General features: G+C 34.5%; 1 protein-coding gene across 5 annotated transcripts in view; it reads right to left on the bottom strand.

Moving 5' to 3' along the window:
- The window catches only part of LOC149790192 (low-density lipoprotein receptor-related protein 2-like), a 168,150-nt gene that overhangs the window by 17,326 nt on the left and 127,879 nt on the right, over nucleotides 1-22,945 (bottom strand). For 4 of the 5 annotated variants that reach the window (XM_089972181.1, XM_089972182.1, XM_089972180.1 and 1 more), the window contains 4 exons: nucleotides 22,494-22,634; nucleotides 17,003-17,134; nucleotides 8,920-9,190; nucleotides 1,258-1,386 (listed from right to left, as the gene is read on the bottom strand). In XM_089972181.1, the coding sequence (XP_089828307.1) occupies nucleotides 1,258-1,386; nucleotides 8,920-9,190; nucleotides 17,003-17,134; nucleotides 22,494-22,634 (673 nt within the window). The remainder of the gene's footprint in view (nucleotides 1-1,257; nucleotides 1,387-8,919; nucleotides 9,191-17,002; nucleotides 17,135-22,493; nucleotides 22,635-22,945) is intronic. The other variant, XR_016423814.1, reaches the window with a different exon arrangement.

The following is a 22,945-nucleotide window of genomic DNA, read 5'->3' on the forward strand; positions in this document are numbered from 1 at the left end:
GTAATCTTAGTTGTACAGTGATTATGCTGGTTTGACTGTTTTGTAATCGTAGTTGAACAATGATTATTATGGTGTGACTGTTTTGTAATCCTAGTTTTACAGTGATTATTCTGGTGTGACTATTTTGTAATCCTAGTTGTATGGTTATAAGGTATCAGATTATGTAATATCTATGTGAGGTGCGTCATCAAATGTATGTGCAATGTATACTGCAAGACTAACTACATCTCAGGTTTATTATATTAGTTTTAGTCAATTATTTTCATCAAATACCTGAGCTCAGTAAAGGTATTGTATTATATTTTCAAGTTTAAACAAAGTTTTTGATGTATTTAATTAAACATTAGCTACTATGTAGCAAAGAAATCAATATACCTATATTATACACTGCAGTTAAAGAAATCCATATACATATACCTATATTATACAATGCATTTAAAGAAATCCATATACCTATATTGTACATTGCAGCTAAAGGAATCAATATACCTATATTATACACTGCAAAGAAATCCATATACATATATTGTACACCACAGTTAAAGAAATCAATATACCTATATTATACACTGCAGTTAAAGAAATCCATATACACTGCAATTAAAGAAATGAATATATACCTATATTATAAATTCCAGTTAAAGGAATCAATATGCCTATATTATACACTGCAAAGAAATTCAGATACATATATCATACACTACAATTAAAGAAATCCATATACCTATATAATACGCTGCATTTAAAGAAATCCATATGCCTATATTATACACTGCAGTTAAAGGAATCCATATATATATATATATATATCATACACTGCATTTGAAAAAAAACAACCTGATATACCTATAGCATGTAAAATATTGATATTTCTCAAACAGCATAACAAATACAATATATTAAAAATGAGGAAGCCTGTTAACTGTATGTATTTCCATTTAAAACAGTTACATGAATGAAATGGATTACTGCTGTGTCTCTTTGATAGATAATTTTAAGATGCCAGCAGTGTCTCTGTGATAGATAATTTTAAAATGCCAGCAGTGTCTCTGTGATAGATAATTTTAAGATGCCAGCAGTGTCTCTGTGATAGATAATTTTAAAATGCCAGCTCCAAAATTTATCTACATAATTCTGTTTTCATTGCAGGAAATCATGAAGCCAATCCATGTCTGGGTATAACTTTCAGAAATGCCAATATCTTTCAATTCAGTTTAGATAATTAAGACAAAATTTTTAAAACGAAAAATATCATACCCAAGTTTAGGATTAACAGCAATGGATAAAGGATAGTCTAAATTTCCCTTAATGAGTACTTTTTGATAGCGGCCATCATCAAGGGCAACTGACACTGTCTTCATAACAGAATCTGTCCAGAATATGTTTCTGTAAAAGAGAAGGTCAAGAACTTTTCGTGAGATAAATTACAATTAAACCAACATAAAATCTCAAAGATAAGCTCCATATTATCACTTTACAGATTTTAGAAAAAATTTAGGATTTTCATAACACTGAAATTAAAAATGTTTTCACATCCAAACTGTTTTAAACTTAGTAGATATATTTTTTTTTCAATTTTGACACATCAAACGTCACTGAAGCCTCAGTGGAACAAACTCTTTTGACACAAACGGTAAAGTTTACGAAACTTTGAAACGAAATATTCTATTACTGGATTGATACATGTCTGTACATCAAACATGCTTATTTTATTAGTAGACTGATACATGTCTGTACATCAAACATGCTTATTTTATTAGTAGATTTATACATGTCTGTACATCAAACATGCTTATTTTATTAGTAGACTGATACATGTCTGTACATCAAACATGCCTATTTTATTAGTAGATTTATACATGTCTGTACATCAAACATGCTTATTTTATTAGTAGATTTATACATGTCTGTACATCAAACATGCCTATTTTATTAGTAGATTGATACATGTCTGTACATCAAACATGCCTATTATGTTGATAGATTGATACATGTCTGTACATCAAACATGCTTATTTTATTAGTAGATTTATACATGTCTGTACATCAAACATGCTTATTTTATTAGTAGATTGATACATGTCTGTACATCAAACATGCCTATTATGTTGATAGATTGATACATGTCTGTACATCAAACATGCTTATTTTATTAGTAGATTCATACATGTCTGTACATCAAACATGCCTATTTTATTAGTAGATTGATACATGTCTGTACATCAAACATGCCTATTATGTTGATAGATTGATACATGTCTGTACATCAAACATGCCTATTTTATTAGTAGATTTATACATGTCTGTACATCAAACATGCCTATTTTATTAGTAGATTTATACATGTCTGTACATCAAACATGCCTATTATGTTGATAGATTGATACATGTCTGTACATCAAACATGCTTATTTTATTAGTAGATTTATACATGTCTGTACATCAAACATGCTTATTTTATTAGTAGATTTATACATGTCTGTACATCAAACATGCCTATTATGTTGGTAGATTGATACATGTCTGTACATCAAACATGCATATATATTAATGATAAATGTATCATTTCCAGTCGGAAGCATTTTGTCTTAAACTATAAACCAAAAAAATGTAATTTCATTGAAAACACTGATGATTCATATCATGGAATAATGCACACATATAAACATCACAGATTTACAATGTGTCATAATGCACACAAATATCACTGATTCCCAATGTGGCATAATGCATACACATAAGCATTACTGATTCACAATGTGGCATAAGGCACTCAAACATTACTGATTCACAATGTGGCATAAGGCACTCAAACATTACTGATTCACAATGTGGCATAAGGCACTCAAACATTACTGATTCACAATGTGGCATAAGGCACTCAAACATTACTGATTCACAATGTGGCATAAGGCACTCAAATATTACTGATTCACAATGTGGCATAATGCACACAGATAAACATCACTGATTCATAATTTGGCATATCTGGATGAACATAAATAGTTACAGGATACTGAACACAGCATCTGTAATTAACTAGTCCCAGCTAGCATACATTCATGTCATTTTTAGTAGAGGAATAAACTAGTCCCAGCTAGCATACATTCTGGTCAATTTTAGTACAGGAATAAATTAGTCCCAGCTAGCATACATTCTGGTCATTTTTAGTACAGGAATAAACTAGTCCCAGCTAGCATACATTCTGGTCATTTTTAGTACAGGAATAAACTAGTCCCAGCTAGCATACATTCTGGTCATTTTTAGTAAAGGAATAAACTAGTCCCAGTTAGCATACATTCATGTCATTTTTAGTACAGGAATAAACTAATCCCAGCTAGCATGCATTCTGGTCATTTCTAGTACAACAATTACATGTAGTGCATTTACTAAAGATTATGTATGACACTGATAAGCACTATGGTCATCCTGACACTGATCAGCACTATGGTTATCCTCACACTGATTAACACTATGGTCATCCTCACACTGATTAACACTATGGTCATCCTCACACTGATCAGCACTATGGTCATCCTCACATTGTTCAATACTATGGTTGTCCTCATACTGATCAATACTTTGATCATCCTCACACTGACTAACACTATGGTCATCCTCACACTGATTAACACTATGGTCATCCTCACACTGATTAACACTATGGTCATTCTTACACTAATTACCACTATGGTCATCCTTACACTGATTTACACTATGGTCATCCTTACACTGATTAACACTATGGTCGTCCTCACACTGATTAACACTATGGTCATCCTTACACTGATTAACACTATGGTCATCCTTACACTGATTAACACTATGGTCATCCTCACACTGATTAACACGATGGTCATCCTCACACTGATTAACACTATGGTCATCCTTACACTGATTAACACTATGGTCATCCTCATACTGATTAACACTATGGTCATCCTTACACTGATCAACACTATGGTCATCCTTACACTGATTAACACTATGGTCATCCTCACACACTATGGTCATCCTTACACTGATTAACACTATAGTCATCCTTACACTGATTAACACTATGGTCATCCTCACACACTATGGTCATCCTTACACTGATTAACACTATGGTCATCCTTACACTGATTAACACTATGGTCATCATCACACTGATTAACACTATGGTCATCCTAACACTGATTAACACTATGGTCATCCTAACACTGATTAACACTATGGTCATCGTCACACTGATTAACACTATGGTCATCATCACCCTGATTAACACTATGGTCATCATCACCCTGATCAGTATAATGTTCGTCCTCACAAAAAATTTTATTTATTTTTCTCATACACAAAAAGTTTTTTCTTCTTAAAAGTATGAAAAATAAAGTGTAAAATGTTTATTCTAGGATAATGTAGGGCTTCACCAATGTCACAAACTGCGATTTTAATTTCCTAATAGCTGGCAAAATATAACATCTGGCAATTTTTTTAATTGTTGGCTGTTCAAACGTGCATATACAACCATTGGTTTGGAGTGGAGAAATTCAGAAGCCCCATGAAAGGAAGCTGCAAACCTGATATAAAACTCACTGAAATGTATATATTGTTACATAAACAATTTCTTTGTCCATATTGACAAACCAGCTTAACAGTGCATGGTTATATCACAATCCGCTTATGTTGACATCGAGCATGAGTACTGTATGTTGTGAGATATCCACTTTTTTGTTGTTGACATTTCCGGTAGTGGAGATCAACCGGATGAAGCATTATCTCATAATCTATCTTTCGTCAGATTTTCGGCTGCTCGCTAGTATTAACATATTTACATAGACTAACATTTGTGTGTGGATGGGATGTAAAGTTTCTTTTCTTTCCACTCTTAATTAAATCCTTCAGAACACCCACATGTTCTGTACTAAACCTTGTCATCAGACCAGAACACCTGCGCCTCTATCGCCCGTTGACCCTTTGTTAAATTGAGTGGAAGGCAGCATCACTCCACAACCACAAATGTAAAAAAAAATCTTACTTGTTGGTTTAGTCAATAGGCAGGGAGGAACTGCAACTATGATTGACCAAACAACAGCCAATTTCTTTCTTAAAAATGTACCCAGATAAAATAGTTTGCTGAAATTTCAAAGAAAACATTACCTTCGTAACACTGACTGTTATGAAAACGTACTAAGCAAATGGGAAAAATTTCAGTCTCAATTATGCAATACACTTATTTGATGTTGCCGCCACAATAAGAAATGAGCATTTGTTTGGTTCTCTAAAGCTGACCTTTAGCAGTGACTTCAATAACGCAGGCACATTTCATCAATGAAAGCCGACTACAATCTTAAAACTTTTTTCAAAGAAGTCAGTACCAAACTTAAATAAAAGCTATGGAATCTGATCAATTTTTGCATTTTCCAAAGTGACTAGAACATGTCTACTGTGCTGTGAAAGTTTCCTTTTTGCAGGGAAAAAGTTTGTGCTTATGAATGCTACCAATGGTGGCTTAAAATGCAAACTCACTTTTACCAACTTGGGATGTACTGAGAAGTAAATGTGCTTCATCATTCATTACGTGATTGTGCTGTTTATCCACTGAATTCAGACCTATATGACCTGTGCAAAAAATTACTGAATACTTTGAATCTGTGTGAATGTTTTTGATGGAATTACTAACATTGTTGATTCAATGTTTGTGATGAGATTCGTGGGTGAGTACATGTTGTTGATACTCTATTCATGCTATACATAAGAGATGTGTATATAAACAGTATACATGTATATGTACCAATTAATGGTTCTCTAAAAAAAGTAAAATATTATATATGCCTTATCTGTTTTCACCACAGTGTATTTCCCATTTAACGTGCATTGATTTAAGATGGTAACTGTGCCAATGAAGCATGTATTTTATGCCCACATTTATTACCTACCCCCCCTGCAACTGTGTTGGGGTACATACATCATTTTCATCAGCTAACTGACCTGGTTGCTAATACCCTGGTTCTGGTTCAGTCTATAACACGGCCAAGTTCTATGGCTCCCAACTACTGTGTTATAGTGGGGTCACATTGTACTATGGTCATCCACACACTGATTAACACTATGGTCATCCTCATCCTGATTAACACTATGGTCATCCTCACCCTGATTAACACTATGGTCATCCTTACACTGATTAACACTATGGTCGTCCTCACACTGATTAACACTATGGTCATCCTTACACTGATTAACACTATGGTCATCATAACACTGACTATACTATGGTCATCCTAACACTGATTAACATTATGGTTGTCCTCACACTGATTAACACTATGGTCATCCTTACACTGATTTACACTATGGTCATCCTTACACTGATTAACACTATGGTCGTCCTCACACTGATTAACACTATGGTCATCCTCACACTGATTAACACTATGGTCATCCTTACACTGATTAACACTATGGTCATCCTTACACTGATTAACACTATGGTCATCATAACACTGACTATACTATGGTTATCCTAACACTGATCTATACTATGGTCATCCTAACACTGATCTATACTATGGTTGTCCTAACACTGATCAATACTATGGTCATCCTAACACTGATCTATGCTATGGGCATCCTAACACTGATCAATAGTATGGTCATCCTAACACTGATCAATAGTATGGTCATCCTAACACTGATCTACACTATGGGCATCCTAACACTGATCTACGCTATGGTCATCCTAACACTGATCAATAGTATGGTCATCCTAACACTGATCTATACTATGGTTATCCTAACACTGATCAATAGTATGGTCATCCTAACACTGATCTATGCTATGGGCATCCTAACACTGATCAATACTTGGTCATCCTAACACTGATCAATAGTATGGTCATCCTAACACTGATCTACACTATGGTCATCCTAACACTGATCTACACTATGGTCATCCTAACACTGATCAATAGTATGGTCATCCTAACACTGATCTATACTATGGTTATCCTAACACTGATCAATACTATGGTCATCCTAACACTGATCTATGCTATGGGCATCCTAACACTGATCAATACTTGGTCATCCTAACACTGATCAATAGTATGGTCATCCTAACACTGATCTACGCTATGGGCATCCTAACACTGATCAATAGTATGGTCATCCTAACACTGATCAATAGTATGGTCATCCTAACACTGATCAATAGTATGGTCATCATAACACTGATCAATACTTGGTCATCCTAACACTGATCAATAGTATGGTCATCCTAACACTGATCTATACTATAGTCATCCTAACACTGATATATACTATGGTCATCCTAACACTTATTAGCACTATAGCCATCCTCATACTTTGTAGCATTATGGTTGTCCTCAAACTGATTAACACTGGTTATCATCACACTGATCAATTCTATTTTTGTCCTCAAACTGATCAATAGATAATTATTAGCATTATGGTGGTCCTCACACTGATCAATATATACTTATTAGCATTATGGTGGTCCTCACACGGATCAATAGATACTTATTAGCATTATGGTGGTCCTCACACTGATCAATAGATACTTATTAGCATTATGGTGGTCTTCACACTGATCAATAGATACTTATTAGCATTATGGTTGTCCTCACGCTGATCAATAGATACTTATTAGCATTATGGTTGTCCTCACGCTGATCAATAGATACTTATTAGCATTATGGTGGTCTTCACACTGATCAATAGATACTTATTAGCATTATGGTGGTCCTCACGCTGATCAATAGATACTTATTAGCATTATGGTGGTCCTCACACTGATCAATAGATACTTATTAGCATTATGGTGGTCCTCACACGGATCAATAGATACTTATTAGCATTATGGTTGTCCTCACGCTGATCAATATATACTTATTAGCATTATGGTGGTCTTCACACTGATCAATAGATACTTATTAGCATTATGGTGGTCCTCACACTGATCAATAGATACTTATTAGCATTATGGTGGTCTTCACACTGATCAATAGATACTTATTAGCATTATGGTGGTCTTCACACTGATCAATAGATACTTATTAGCATTATGGTGGTCCTCACGCTGATCAATAGATACTTATTAGCATTATGGTGGTCCTCACACTGATCAATAGATACTTATTAGCATTATGGTGGTCCTCACACGGATCAATAGATACTTATTAGCATTATGGTGGTCCTCACACTGATCAATAGATACTTATTAGCATTATGGTGGTCCTCACACAGATCAATATATACTTATCAGCATTATGGTGGTCCTTACAGGGATCAATATATACTTATTAGCATTATGGTGGTCCTCACATGGAGCACTAAAGTTTTAAAGATTCACCATTACTGTACCTGACATATGGATGAAACCAAATGACAAGCCTTTGAAATATACTTGATGGCATAGAACACCAGCCGGATGACTTTTAGGGTCTCCAATGGAGGGAAATATACCACATTATCATACCCATAAAGTATTCATATGATCTCAATATATGTAAAGTAGAGCAGACTAAATTTATTTTCAAAAATAGTCTTTCTATCAATATTGGACATTTCCTACTTTTAATGGATATGCTTATCTCATTAAGACTTCAAATAGTTACGACACTGTACCTTGGACTTATACTATCAATGTATGGTGTTCATTTCCGACAACCGTACATTAAAAACTAAACCCAAATCTAATGCATCGAGGATATAAGAATTAAAACAAAATGAAAAATATTTTACCAATAAGTTTCTGTGTATGACAATTAAGTATGTAATATGTGTAATTATGTGTAATTATGTGTAATTATGTGTAAGTGCAATATGTGTAATTATGTGTAATTATGTGTAATTATGTGTAATTATGTGTAATTATGTGTAAGTGCAATATGTGTAATTATGTAAACTGTTACTAACTTTGCTACCCAATCTACTGCTATATTTTCCGGTCGTGAGGCAAACAACTCTAGATCCTGTGGCATTCCAACAAACTTAGGATTTACGGGGATAGGAGCCCTGTTTATTTTGCCCACAACTGTATCAGTCCAGTACATAAACTTTCTCTCAATGTCAAGATCCAGACCAGAAATGTCAAATCCCCATGCAATCGTGCCTTTGTATTCCTGCTTTTTCCGGCTGTACTGGCGAATTTCCTGTCCCATAGTGACAAACACTGGAAAGTCTTGAACTGCAGAATAAGAAATGTAAAGTTCTTGCTGAGTTTTTGGCTACAAGGGTTTTGTTCATCTTTGTATAGTTTGCGATAAAAATCACCAATAGGTACTTGATTTTCCAGTATAAAACAGAATTAATATCTTTCATCTGCATTGATGTAGGACAGGAAAATTCTGGTCAGGGGCAGCATTGTCCAATTCAACACCAATGCATAATTAGGGAGTTATTTTTTCACACTTTTTAATGAAATAGAAGATTACCAGCAATATAATATTTTCTTTGCATCACTGTGGGGAAGAAAAAGTATGATCTGGAGGGCAACATTTTCTTATCCAGCACTGATGCATAATGAAGGAGTTATTTTGCCACATTTTTTAAACAAAAAAGAAAGAGGAAGTCAAAACGGATACCAGTTCTATTGTGCATACTTACTAACTTTACAAGAGTTACTTTAAATTATGTTTAACTACAAATGAGAGTTCAAAGATCAGTAGTATAGACCATCGAGAATTGCAAAATACTACATCCTCATAACTAAGTATATTTCAGAGAAATTCAATTACTTTTTAATTTACATTTATTTTATTTCATAATTTTCTTAGTCCTTAGTATTTTAATTTCATATATTTAAGAAATCTTAAGTGAAACTCTCAAGTTTTCACAATGTCATCTAGAGTGGACAATGTTATCTAGAGTGGACAATGTCATCTAGAGTGGACAATGTTATCTAGAGTGGACAATGTCATCTAGAGTGGACAATATTATCTAGAGTGGACAAGGTCATTTAGAGTGGACAATGTTATCTAGAGTGGACAATGTCATCTAGAGCAGACAATGTCATCTAGAGTGGACAATGTCAACTAGAGTGGACAATGTTATCTCTGGCCAAGGTTGGGTTAAATTCTTCAGAAAAAGGACAAGTTGCTGGAACATGCCAGCTGCTATTCAATGGCAGACATAGAAGCATCATTTCTATAAAGGAAATAAATCATATTTTGATACAGTATTTGGTGGAAAAAAGTATTTTTGATAAAAGTACTTTTTGGTTTAACTAGTACGTCAAAATCTGGTTCTGAAATTAAATTATAAGAATTGAAATTAAAAACCAGATGGATATAGAGTTAAGATTTAGCATTAGAAATAAATCATGGAATTGCAAATCATGGAAGTTCAAAAAAATGAAATCCAAAGACAGAGAGAGAGATGAAATGCAAGTGCTGATGCAAATTCAAAAAGAAAAAGAAGACAGAGAAATACAACCAAAAATGTCAATTCTAAAAGAAAAAAGAGGTAGAGAAGAGAGAGAAATGCTAACAAAACTACAAATACAGAAGGAGGACACAGAATTACAAGTGCAGAGAGAAAAAGAGAAATTAAAATGAAACTGGAAGATGTAGAACTGGGAAGCAGAAGGACCACCCACCCCCAGTTAGGTTTTGATGTCACCAGAAATATCAGGCTAGTACCTCCTTTTAAAGAAAATGAATTTGATAAAAAGATGTTGTTCCCAGTGTGAGAAAATTGCTGAATATTTCCAATAGCCAAGAGAGCATTGGACTTTATTATTTGCAATGTCTTCCTTATTAGCAAAGCTTGTGAAGTCCACACTTCACTGTCAGTAAAAGCTTGTGAAGTCCACACTTCACTGTCAGTAAAAGCTTGTGAAGTCCACACTTCACTGTCAGTAAAACAAAGTGCTAATTATGATGTGGTTCAGGAATGTATCTTGAAAAGCTATGAGGTTGTACCTGCGGCATTATCAACAAAGGTTTAGGAATTGCAGAAAGAAACTGGACAAACTCATGTCAAATTTGCAAGCTAAAATAAACAACTGCTTGATAGGTGGTGTACAGCCAAGATGGTTTATAGAGATTATGATAAACCTTAAACAACTCATGTTAATTAAAGAGTTCAAGAATTGCATCCATATTGATGTCAAGACTTATCTTGATGAAAAAAATATAGACACTTTCCAAGATACTACTTGAACATCATTAGTCAGTAAGTTTTCCTCTCAGCAGGTTTTGGTAAGAAACCATCTCAGTCTCTTATGAGTTCTTCCAAATCTCAATCTGGCACAACTTTTGTGAGTTAAACTTCTGATGAGACAGAACAGAAATCCTTATCCCATCCTACATCCACCTTTTGCAAGAAAAAAGGACACGTTATCTTTATTGCCACAAACTAAAGAATATGCATTAAGAAAAAGGATAGAGCTATTGGCTCTTATCTCTAAGAGGTCATGGTCATGTATCGAAGAAATACATTTGTTGGGTCAAAACGAACCCTATTATTATGGAGAATTATAAACCATTCATGTTAAGAGGTTCCATATCACTTATTGGTGATTCTACCAAACCTGTCCCTATTAAAATATTAAGGAACACAGGAGCTTCTCACAGTCTTTTATTATCAGGCACATTGTCTTTATCTGAAAAGTCTTCTTCTAGTGAAAGTGTTCTTATTCAGGGACCAAAGTGCGGCTTTGTTAATGTTCCTCTCCATTGTGTAAATTTGCACCAGACTTAGTCTCAGGACCCGTGACTGTTTGATCAGTGTATTCTTTGTACATTGAGGGCAATCATTTATGGCTAGGCAATGCCCTAGCTGGAGAGAAGGCTGTGGTTAATCCACTCGTATCTGACAAGCCTTGTTTGGATTAAAAGGTTGGTCTTGTCAAGACTGAAATTCCTTATTTAATTTATACCCACCTAAGGTCTTGTCAAGACTGAAATTCCTTATTTGATTTATACCTACCTAAGGTCTTGTCAAGACTGAAATTCCTCATTTAATTTATACCCACCTAAGGTCTTGTCAAGACTGAAATTCCTTATTTAATTTATACCCACCTAAGGTCTTGTCAAGACTGAAATTCCTCATTTAATTTATACCCACCTAAGGTCTTGTCAAGACTGAAATTCCTCATTCAATTTATACCCACCTAAGGTCTTTTCAATTTATACCCACCTAAGGTCTTGTCGAGACTGAAATTCCTTATTTAATTTATACCCACCTAAGGTCTTGTCCAGACTGAAATTCCTTATTTAATTTATACCCACCTAAGGTCTTGTCCAGACTGAAATTCCTTATTTAATTTATACCCACCTATGGTCTTGCCAAGACTGAAATTCCTTATTTAATTTATACCCACCTAAGGTCTTGTCGAGACTGAAATTCCTTATTTAATTTATACCCACCTAATGTCTTGTCGAGACTGAAATTCCTTATTTAATTTATACCCACCTATGGTCTTGCCAAGACTGAAATTCCTCATTTAATTTATACCCACCTAAGGTCTTGTCCAGACTGAAATTCCTTATTTAATTTATACCCACCTATGGTCTTGCCAAGACTGAAATTCCTTATTTAATTTATACCCACCTAAGGTCTTGTCCAGACTGAAATTCCTTATTTAATTTATACCCACCTAATGTCTTGTCCAGACTGAAATTCCTTATTTAATTTATACCCACCTATGGTCTTGCCAAGACTGAAATTCCTCATTTAATTTATACCCACCTAAGGTCTTGTCCAGACTGAAATTCCTTATTTAATTTATACCCACCTAAGGTAAGAAGAGCTCTTGAGAATGATAATGACCAAGAAATTATTCCTTTAGCTGACACATTTATTCTTCAGTCTTTTGATGAGGAAACATTTACTCCTGATATTGTTCCATCAAAAGTGATTCTTTTTTAACTACTCATTCTCTCAATTCTGCTCAGCATGACAAAAGACAAACACATTAGTTTCAAACACGAAAATGATCCCAAGATTTTCTGTTTGTTTATTTCAAGGGCTATTAGCAAAACCGAGCTCATACAAGTACCAGTTTATTTTGTAAAAAATGGAGACCTCATGCAAAATTGGAGACATCTTTAAGTGCTGGTGATGAGTGCTCAATTCTTAGTATAGTCCATGAAACTCTTTTGGATGGTCATTTTAAAGTCATTAAGATTTATCACAAGGTCTAAATCACTTTTTTCACTGAATATTAAAAGCAATGTTTCTAAATACTGTAGATCTTGTCATACTTGTCAAATGTTATAATCAGAAGATACCCAAGGCTCATTCCTGCATTTGACAAACCATTTAGCAGAATAATGGTAAACTGTACATTACCCATGACCAGGTCAGGTGACCAATACTTGTTGACCATGATGTGTACGTCTAAAAGATTTCCACAAGCAATTCTTTATAGGATGATTAAAAGAAAAACCATAATGAAAGCTTTGATAAAGTTACTTGCACTTTTCGGCCTTCTAAAATCTTCCTAGTACGATCAAGGGTCAAAATTTATGTCTGGGATTTTTCATCAAATTATGCACCAATGGGGATCCAACAATTTAAGTCTGCTGTCTATCACTCTGAATGTATAATGGTTTTAGAAAGGCTTCATCCGATTTTGAAACATATGATTTGGTCATATTCATTTGATACAGGAGAGCATTGGGATGACTCTATTCATTTGATGAAATTTGCTGTTAGGGAATCAGATTACTTAGTGTAAGACCACAGGGTCATAACACTATAATAAGGAATATGATGAACTACAGCAGAACAATGGACAGTGAAGATTGTATAAAGACTAAAACTATAATCAGGCTAGATGATGAATTACACTAGACAATGGACAGTGTCATTGGACTATCACCATAATCACTGACATTGATTTAATGACTAACACTATAATCAGGTTATACGATGAATTACATGGACCAGTGGACAGTGACATTGATTTAATGACTAACACTCTTATCAGGTTATATGATGAATTACATGGACCAGTGGACAGTGACATTGATTTAATGACTAACACTATAATCAGGTTATATGATGAATTACATGGACCAGTGGACAGTGACATTGATTTAATGACTAACACTCTTATCAGGTTATATGATGAATTACATGGACCAGTGGACAGTGACATTGATTTAATGACTAACACTCTTATCAGGTTATATGATGAATTACATGGACCAGTGGACAGTGACATTGATTTAATGACTAACACTATAATCAGGTTATATGATGAATTACATTGACCAGTGGACAGTGACACTGATTTAATAACTAACACTCTTATCAGGTTATATGATGAATTATATGGATCAGTGGACAGTGACACTGATTTAATGACTAACACTCTTATCAGGTTATATGAAGAATTACATGGACCAGTGGACAGTGACACTGATTTAATGACTAACACTCTTATCAGGTTATATGATGAATTACATGGATCAGTGGACAGTGACACTGATTTAATGACTAACACTATAATCAGGTTATATGATGAATTACATGGACCAGTGGACAGTGACACTGATTTAATGACTAACACTCTTATCAGGTTATATGATGAATTACATGGACCAGTGGACAGTGACACTGATTTAATGACTAACACTATAATCAGGTTATATGATGAATTACATGGACCAGTGGACAGTGACACTGATTTAATGACTAACACTATAATCAGGTTATATGATGAATTACATGGATCAGTGGACAGTGACATTGATTTAATGACTAACACTATTATCAGGTTATATGATGAATTACATGGATCAGTGGACAGTGACACTGATTTAATGACTAACACTATAATCAGGTTATATGATGAATTACATGGACCAGTGGACAGTGACACTGATTTAATGACTAACACTCTTATCAGGTTATATGATGAATTACATGGACCAGTGGACAGTGACACTGATTTAATGACTAACACTATAATCAGGTTATATGATGAATTACATGGACCAGTGGACAGTGACACTGATTTAATGACTAACACTATAATCAGGTTATATGATGAATTACATGGATCAGTGGACAGTGACACTGATTTAATGACTAACACTCTTATCAGGTTATATGATGAATTACATGGACCAGTGGACAGTGACACTGATTTAATGACTAACACTCTTATCAGGTTATATGATGAATTACATGGACCAGTGGACAGTGACACTGATTTAATGACTAACACTCTTATCAGGTTATATGATGAATTACATGGACCAGTGGACAGTGACACTGATTTAATGACTAACACTCTTATCAGGTTATATGATGAATTACATGGATCAGTGGACAGTGACATTGATTTAATGACTAACACTATTATCAGGTTATATGATGAATTACATGGATCAGTGGACAGTGACACTGATTTAATGACTAACACTCTTATCAGGTTATATGATGAATTACATGGACCAGTGGACAGTGACATTGATTTAATGACTAACACTCTTATCAGGTTATATGATGAATTACATGGACCAGTGGACAGTGACACTGATTTAATGACTAACACTCTTATCAGGTTATATGATGAATTACATGGACCAGTGGACAGTGACACTGATTTAATGACTAACACTCTTATCAGGTTATATGATGAATTACATGGATCAGTGGACAGTGACATTGATTTAATGACTAACACTATTATCAGGTTATATGATGAATTACATGGATCAGTGGACAGTGACACTGATTTAATGACTAACACTCTTATCAGGTTATATGATGAATTACATGGACCAGTGGACAGTGACATTGATTTAATGACTAACACTCTTATCAGGTTATATGATGAATTACATGGACCAGTGGACAGTGACACTGATTTAATGACTAACACTCTTATCAGGTTATATGATGAATTACATGGACCAGTGGACAGTGACACTGATTTAATGACTAACACTATAATCAGGTTATATGATGAATTACATTGACCAGTGGACAGTGACACTGATTTAATGACTAACACTCTTATCAGGTTATATGATGAATTACATGGATCAGTGGACAGTGACACTGATTTAATGACTAACACTATAATCAGGTTATATGATGAATTACATGGACCAGTGGACAGTGACACTGATTTAATGACTAACACTCTTATCAGGTTATATGATGAATTACATGGACCAGTGGACAGTGACACTGATTTAATGACTAACACTCTTATCAGGTTATATGATGAATTACATGGATCAGTGGACAGTGACACTGATTTAATGACTAACACTATAATCAGGTTATATGATGAATTACATGGACCAGTGGACAGTGACATTGATTTAATGACTAACACTATTATCAGGTTATATGATGAATTATATGGATCAGTGGACAGTGACACTGATTTAATGACTAACACTATAATCAGGTTATATGATGAATTACATGGACCAGTGGACAGTGACACTGATTTAATGACTAACACTCTTATCAGGTTATATGATGAATTACATGGACCAGTGGACAGTGACATTGATTTAATGACTAACACTCTTATCAGGTTATATGATGAATTACATGGATCAGTGGACAGTGACACTGATTTAATGACTAACACTATAATCAGGTTATATGATGAATTACATGGACCAGTGGACAGTGACATTGATTTAATGACTAACACTCTTATCAGGTTATATGATGAATTACATGGATCAGTGGACAGTGACACTGATTTAATGACTAACACTATAATCAGGTTATATGATGAATTACATGGACCAGTGGACAGTGACATTGATTTAATGACTAACACTATTATCAGGTTATATGATGAATTACATGGACCAGTGTACAGTGACACTGATTTAATGACTAACACTCTTATCAGGTTCTATGATGAATTACATGGATCAGTGGACAGTGACACTGATTTAATGACTAACACTATTACCAGGTTATATGGTGAATGACACCAAACCAATGGACCGTGACACTGATTTAATGAATACTACTATAATCAAGTTATATTATCCAAAACTTTACTTACCCACAGCCTTGCATGAGACACCAGGATTTTTGGGATCTGAGAAACCCTCAATGCAATCACATTTATAAGACCCTTTGACATTATGGCAAATTTGTGGACAGGTGTTTCCCCAAGATGCACATTCATCGATATCTGAAACATGAAAATAAGGAAAATTAGATATTCAATGGATACCACAGGTGTACTCTGTTCCAAGTCAGGAATAATGTGGACAGGCAGCATGTATACCTTAAGGATACATGGTCAGATACAATCCTACATCATCTCAATGTTACCCTGACCCCTCCAGTATAAAATATTCCTTGACTACAGAGCTTTCTCAGAAATGCACAACTCTTATATACCACATCTATATACATCTAATTTAGGAATCTTTATTGTTTGTCTTAAATTTCTATTTATCACTGATTTAGGTATCTTTATTGTTTGTCTTAAATTTCTATATACCACTGATTTAGGTATATTTATTGTCTTAAATTTCTATATACCACTGATTTAGGTATATTTATTGTCTTAAATTTCTATATACCACTGATTTAGTATCTTTATTGTTTGTCTTAAATTTCTATATACTACTGATTTAGGTATCTTTATTATATTAAATTTCTATAAATCACCGATTTCGGTATCTTTATTGTTTGCCTTAAATTTATATATACCACTGATTTGGGTATCTTTACTGTCTTAAATTTCTATATACCACTGATTTAGGTATCTATATTGTCTTAAATTTCTATATACCACTGATTTAAGGTATCTTTAGTGTTTGTCTTAAATTTCTGTATACTACTGTTTTAGGTATATTCATTGTCTTAAATTTCTATATACCACTGATTTAGGTATCTTTATTGTTTGTCTTAAATTTCTATATACCACTGTTTTAGGTATCTTTTTTGTCTTAAATTTCTATATACCACTGACTTAGTATCTTTATTGTTTGTCTTAAATTTTATATACTACTGATTTAGGGGTCTTTATTGTTTACTTTAAATTTATACATACCACTGATTTTGGTACAGTGGAACCCTGCTATAACGCGCCCCGCCATAACGCGAATTCGGATATAACGCGGTCGTAGCATGGCTCCCGAAATTTCGTATATTCATTCACACATGGAGAAAAAAAATTTGGAGAAAAGTAAAAAAAACAAAACAAGAAATTAACTTCATTTTGGGCATGAGATTAGTTGTGACTTTTAAAATAATATGATCGTGGCACGGTTCCTGAAATTTGAAATTCATTTACGTGTATTTTTATCGGACCGTGAAAATATTTGTTTAACGTACGAGAAATAGTGTGTAAAACGTTTATTATAATTTGGTGGAAGAATTCGCGTATGACTTTTAATAATAAACGATCGGAACTTAACAATTTATCCAGGTTCTTTAAGTGATTTTGGAGAAGTGATCGTGTATGAATTCTAAAATAATACGATATATATAACGTACGAGAAATAGTGTGTACAACGCTTGGCTTCTGAAATTTATCAATTTGAACAGGTTGTGGTGAAGCTCCGTATTCTACTCTAGAAGAGAAAACTGGTTTCATTAGGTTTTTGAATTGTTAAGCCGAAGTAAACATTATCGGAAGTGTTACTTATTACGGATCCATGAGTAAAGCCAGTAAATCGTCTTTGTGATTGTCTTCCATGAATTCTGTATACAGTCATTGCTCAAACAATAGCCAACATGGGCTTCTTATTTAACTGCAATCACAGCCAAGCAGCAGACAAAGCTGTGGTTGATACAAGAGTCACACAATTTAATAAACATCAAAGGACGAAAGCCGCCAACATGTATGCTGTGCTTGGCGGTGTGATCAAACAACAAACAGTTGAAAGTAAATAATATCACTTTATTATCTGTACATTAAAAGGGTATGAAATTGTACATCTGTTCAGCTTAATTTTGTTTTATATAAAAAGTGATTCGTAACCATTGCAGGCCTTCATTACTTAGTTATCGAGCTTTATCTGTGTACGTTGTTTGCTTATATAAAAAAATATTTTACTGTTATGGAAAAGCAAGTTCAAAAATGCAAGTCGTTTTCTGCTAAAGAGAAACTGTATGCCCTAGATCAACTAAAGAAGGGCAAACAACAAACTCAGCTTGCCAGAGATCTAGGAATCAGCGAGTCCACTTTGCGAGGGTGGAAAACAGATGAAGGAAAGCTCCGTAGTCTACCCAACATTCTTGAAGAGGAAACTGGTTTACAGCGTAAAAGGGTTAAGTTAGCTAATGACAATGTCCTAGATTCAGCTTTGTACCAATGGTTTGTACAAGCTCGCTCAGAAGGTGTTCCAATTTCTGGCCCAATTCTGAAAGCCCAAGCAGAGAAATTTGATCGCCGTATCAATGGAGATGATTCCAAATTTAAGGCGGGTAATGGCTGGCTAGACAGATTCAAGAAAAGGCACACTATCAGCCAAGTTCTTGTGTCTGGGGAAATCCGCTCCGCTGACAAAGAGGCTGCCAATTCCTACCCGATTGGGCTTAAAAAGTTGCTGGAGGATGGTTGCTACACAGCCGACCAAGTTTACAACTGCGATGAGACTGGTTTATGTTATAAAATGTTACCCGATCGCACCCTTGCAACCAAGACTGACAGTCACAAACGAGAAGGTTTCAAGAAGAGGAAGGACAGAGTGACTCTCTTATTTTGTGTTAACAAGTCTGGCAGCCACAAAGTCAGACCTCTGATGATTGGAAAATCGAAAGCTCCCAGATGTTTTCATCATGTAAATATGAAGGCACTTCCATTTCAGTACACTAACAGCAAGAATGCTTGGATGAATAGCTCCATATTTGACGACTGGTTTCACAAAACATTCGTTCCAGATGTTCGGGCTCATTTACGAAAACTCAAGCTGGAGGAAAAAGCTCTCCTCCTGCTGGATAATTGCCCTGCCCACCCCCCAGCGGAAAATCTTGTCAGCAGTGATGGCAAGATCAAAGTTTCGTACCTCCCGAAAAACACTACGTCAGAAATCCAGCCACTTGACCAAGGCATAATTTCCGTATTTAAACAAAATTATCGCCGTGAAATGATAAAGGGAATGGTAGCAGATAATAACGCATCCATCGACACATCATTGGCATTACTCAACTTAAAAGAAGTATGTCACCTTGGAGGTAAAGCCTGGGATGCTATCACTGCACGCTGCATTGAATGATGCTGGATAAAGGGTCTTGGGCCAGCTTTTATGCCCTCGACACAAAATGATAGTGACGATGAGCTTGAATTTACAGGATTCACTGAAGACGACATACGTTTAGCAGAAGAAGCACTCAAAAAATACGCGCACAGTCATCATGATATCCTTAACTGGCATTCAGTAGATGACATCTGCCCTATATACGAACACATATCAGATGACGAAATTGTTACAAATGTCAGCAGGAAGAATGAAGCTGCACAATCAGAACCTGAAACCAGTGACGATAATGATAACAATGACGATGGCACCCCAACTCCCCCACCAAAAGTGTCTGAAGCAGTAGTACATTTAGAAACAAGTTTAAGGTGGCTGGAAACACAAGATGTTGACACCGTCAAAGTCCTTCAATTAAGAAACATTCTTGACTTTACTGGAACCCAACAGTTCACGGCAAAGAAGCAAACATCATTGGATATATTTTTCAAGAAATGACGAAATTTAAATTTGGAACCACACTGACTTTGCACTTTGCACAACGATTAATTTAGCAGTTTTCACGTTTCTTTTGATGTTCACAAAATCTGAAATAAAAGTTATTTGCACGCTGAAATCATGCATTGATTGTTAATTATTCTTGCAGTTGTTGCATATGATAAAATTTTAGCGGTATGAAATTTGTACAGACACCGTATGTAGACCCGGGAATAGCTGCATGCAATGACTTACGATATCAGACGGCAAGTAAATGGTTTCAATATTTTGTTCATCCTATATTTTACACGACAAATTCAGACTATTACAAAATTATTGAATATTTTAAATCTGTACGATTTTCAATGAAATTACATCCACTATGGATGAACTGCATGCCACGACGGCACGGTAGCATACGGTGTTGATACACTTTTCATGATATAGCGATAGTCTGGTATTATCGGTCAATCTGTATTATCGTTCAAACAAATAAAAATTCGTAAATGTTTTTAATGCACAGTAATAACCTATAAATATATTAGCCATCGATTATTTTGAATATATCTTAATTAATGCATTCCAGTTAATATTCATCTGATGATAAGCCGACTTTTGATCATTGTACATGTATACACGTATATGTTCTCGGAAAAAAAGTTAAATATTGTAAAACCCCGCATTAACGCGACCCCGCTTTTAACGCGATCCGATTTTATGGACCCCGATCATCGCGTTATAGCGGGGTTCCACTGTATCTTTATTGTTTGCCTTAAATTTCTATATACAGTGATTTAATTATCTTTCTTTTATCTCTTCATCTTCTATATACCATTGATTAGGTATATTTGTCTTAATTTTCTATATACCAGTGGTTTAATTATCTTTGTTTTATGTATTCATTTTATATATACCACTGATTTAGGTATCATTATTATATATATGATATTCTATATATCACTGGTTTAGATAACTACAGTGGAACCTGTCTTGAAAGACCACCCCTTCTGCCAAAACATAACGGTCTCTCATGACAGGTGGTCTCACATAACAGGTTATAGCACTATATAATCTCTAAATTTGTACATGGAGAACCTGGTCTCTCAAGACAGGTGGTCTCTCATAGCAGTGGTCTCTCAAGACAGGTTTTACTGTATATTGTATTTTTTACATTCTCTATACCAATGATTTGTAAATCTGTATGGTCTGAGTACATTTTCTATACAAATGATTTGGATATATGTATGGTCTGTGTACATTTTATATACATGTACCAATGATTTGGATATCTGTAAGGTCTGAGTACATTTTCTGTACAGATGATTTAGATATTTGTATGGTCTGTGTACATTTTCTGTACAAATGATTTGGATATCTGTATGGTCTATGTACATTTTATATACCAATGATTTGGATATCTGTATGGTCTGAGTACATTTTCTATACAGATGATTTAGATATTTGTATGGTCTGTGTACATTTTCTATACCAATGATTTGGATATCTGTATGGTCTGAGTACATTTTCTATACAGATGATTTAGATATTTGTATGGTCTGTGTACATTTTTTGTACAGATGATTTGGATATCTGTATAGTCTGTGTACATTTTATATACCAATGATTGGATATCTGTATGGTCTGTACATATTTTCTATACCGATATCTTTATTGCATGTCTTAAAAGACATGATACATATGCTCCATTTGCATAATTTGCTATGTGACCTATTTGCATAAGACAGTGAATTTACAATAAGTTTGTTTCTGCTGACTGCCCATGCCTGTATCATTAAATACTTCAAAAATGGTGAAATTTCAAATTTCAAATACAATGTTCCCTAATTACAGTTGACAACTTACCTTCACAAGACTTTTTATTATCTTTTGAAACCTTAAATCCCTCATGACAACTACAATAAAAGCCGCCTCCTAGAAGATCCGTACAGTTTTGTTGGCATCCTCCATTGTTTATACCGCAATTAACATTCCCCACATGCTTGTCTATGTCAAAAGATATTGAAAATCATGGTTTATTTGATATGTTATAAATAAATATCATTGTTATATGAACAGCATGTAGAAAATGTATCATTTACTCATCCTGATATATTGACTGTAACAATATGATAATGCTTTTTGTAACATGACAATAATACAGCTTGTAAAGTATATCCCTATTTAAAATCAAAAGCATTCTAGTTTAGGAGACATTAGCAATGGGAATATCAGATAAATTCACAAACTGAACCCTAGGCACCCATTGGGTGTATATAACATCCAATAAATTCACCCTCTGAATCCCAGACATCTAA

This window comes from Sinohyriopsis cumingii, chromosome 10 (genome assembly GCF_028554795.1).
Source record: "Sinohyriopsis cumingii isolate HCF-2022 chromosome 10, ASM2855479v2, whole genome shotgun sequence".
NCBI lineage: Eukaryota > Metazoa > Mollusca > Bivalvia > Unionida > Unionidae > Sinohyriopsis > Sinohyriopsis cumingii.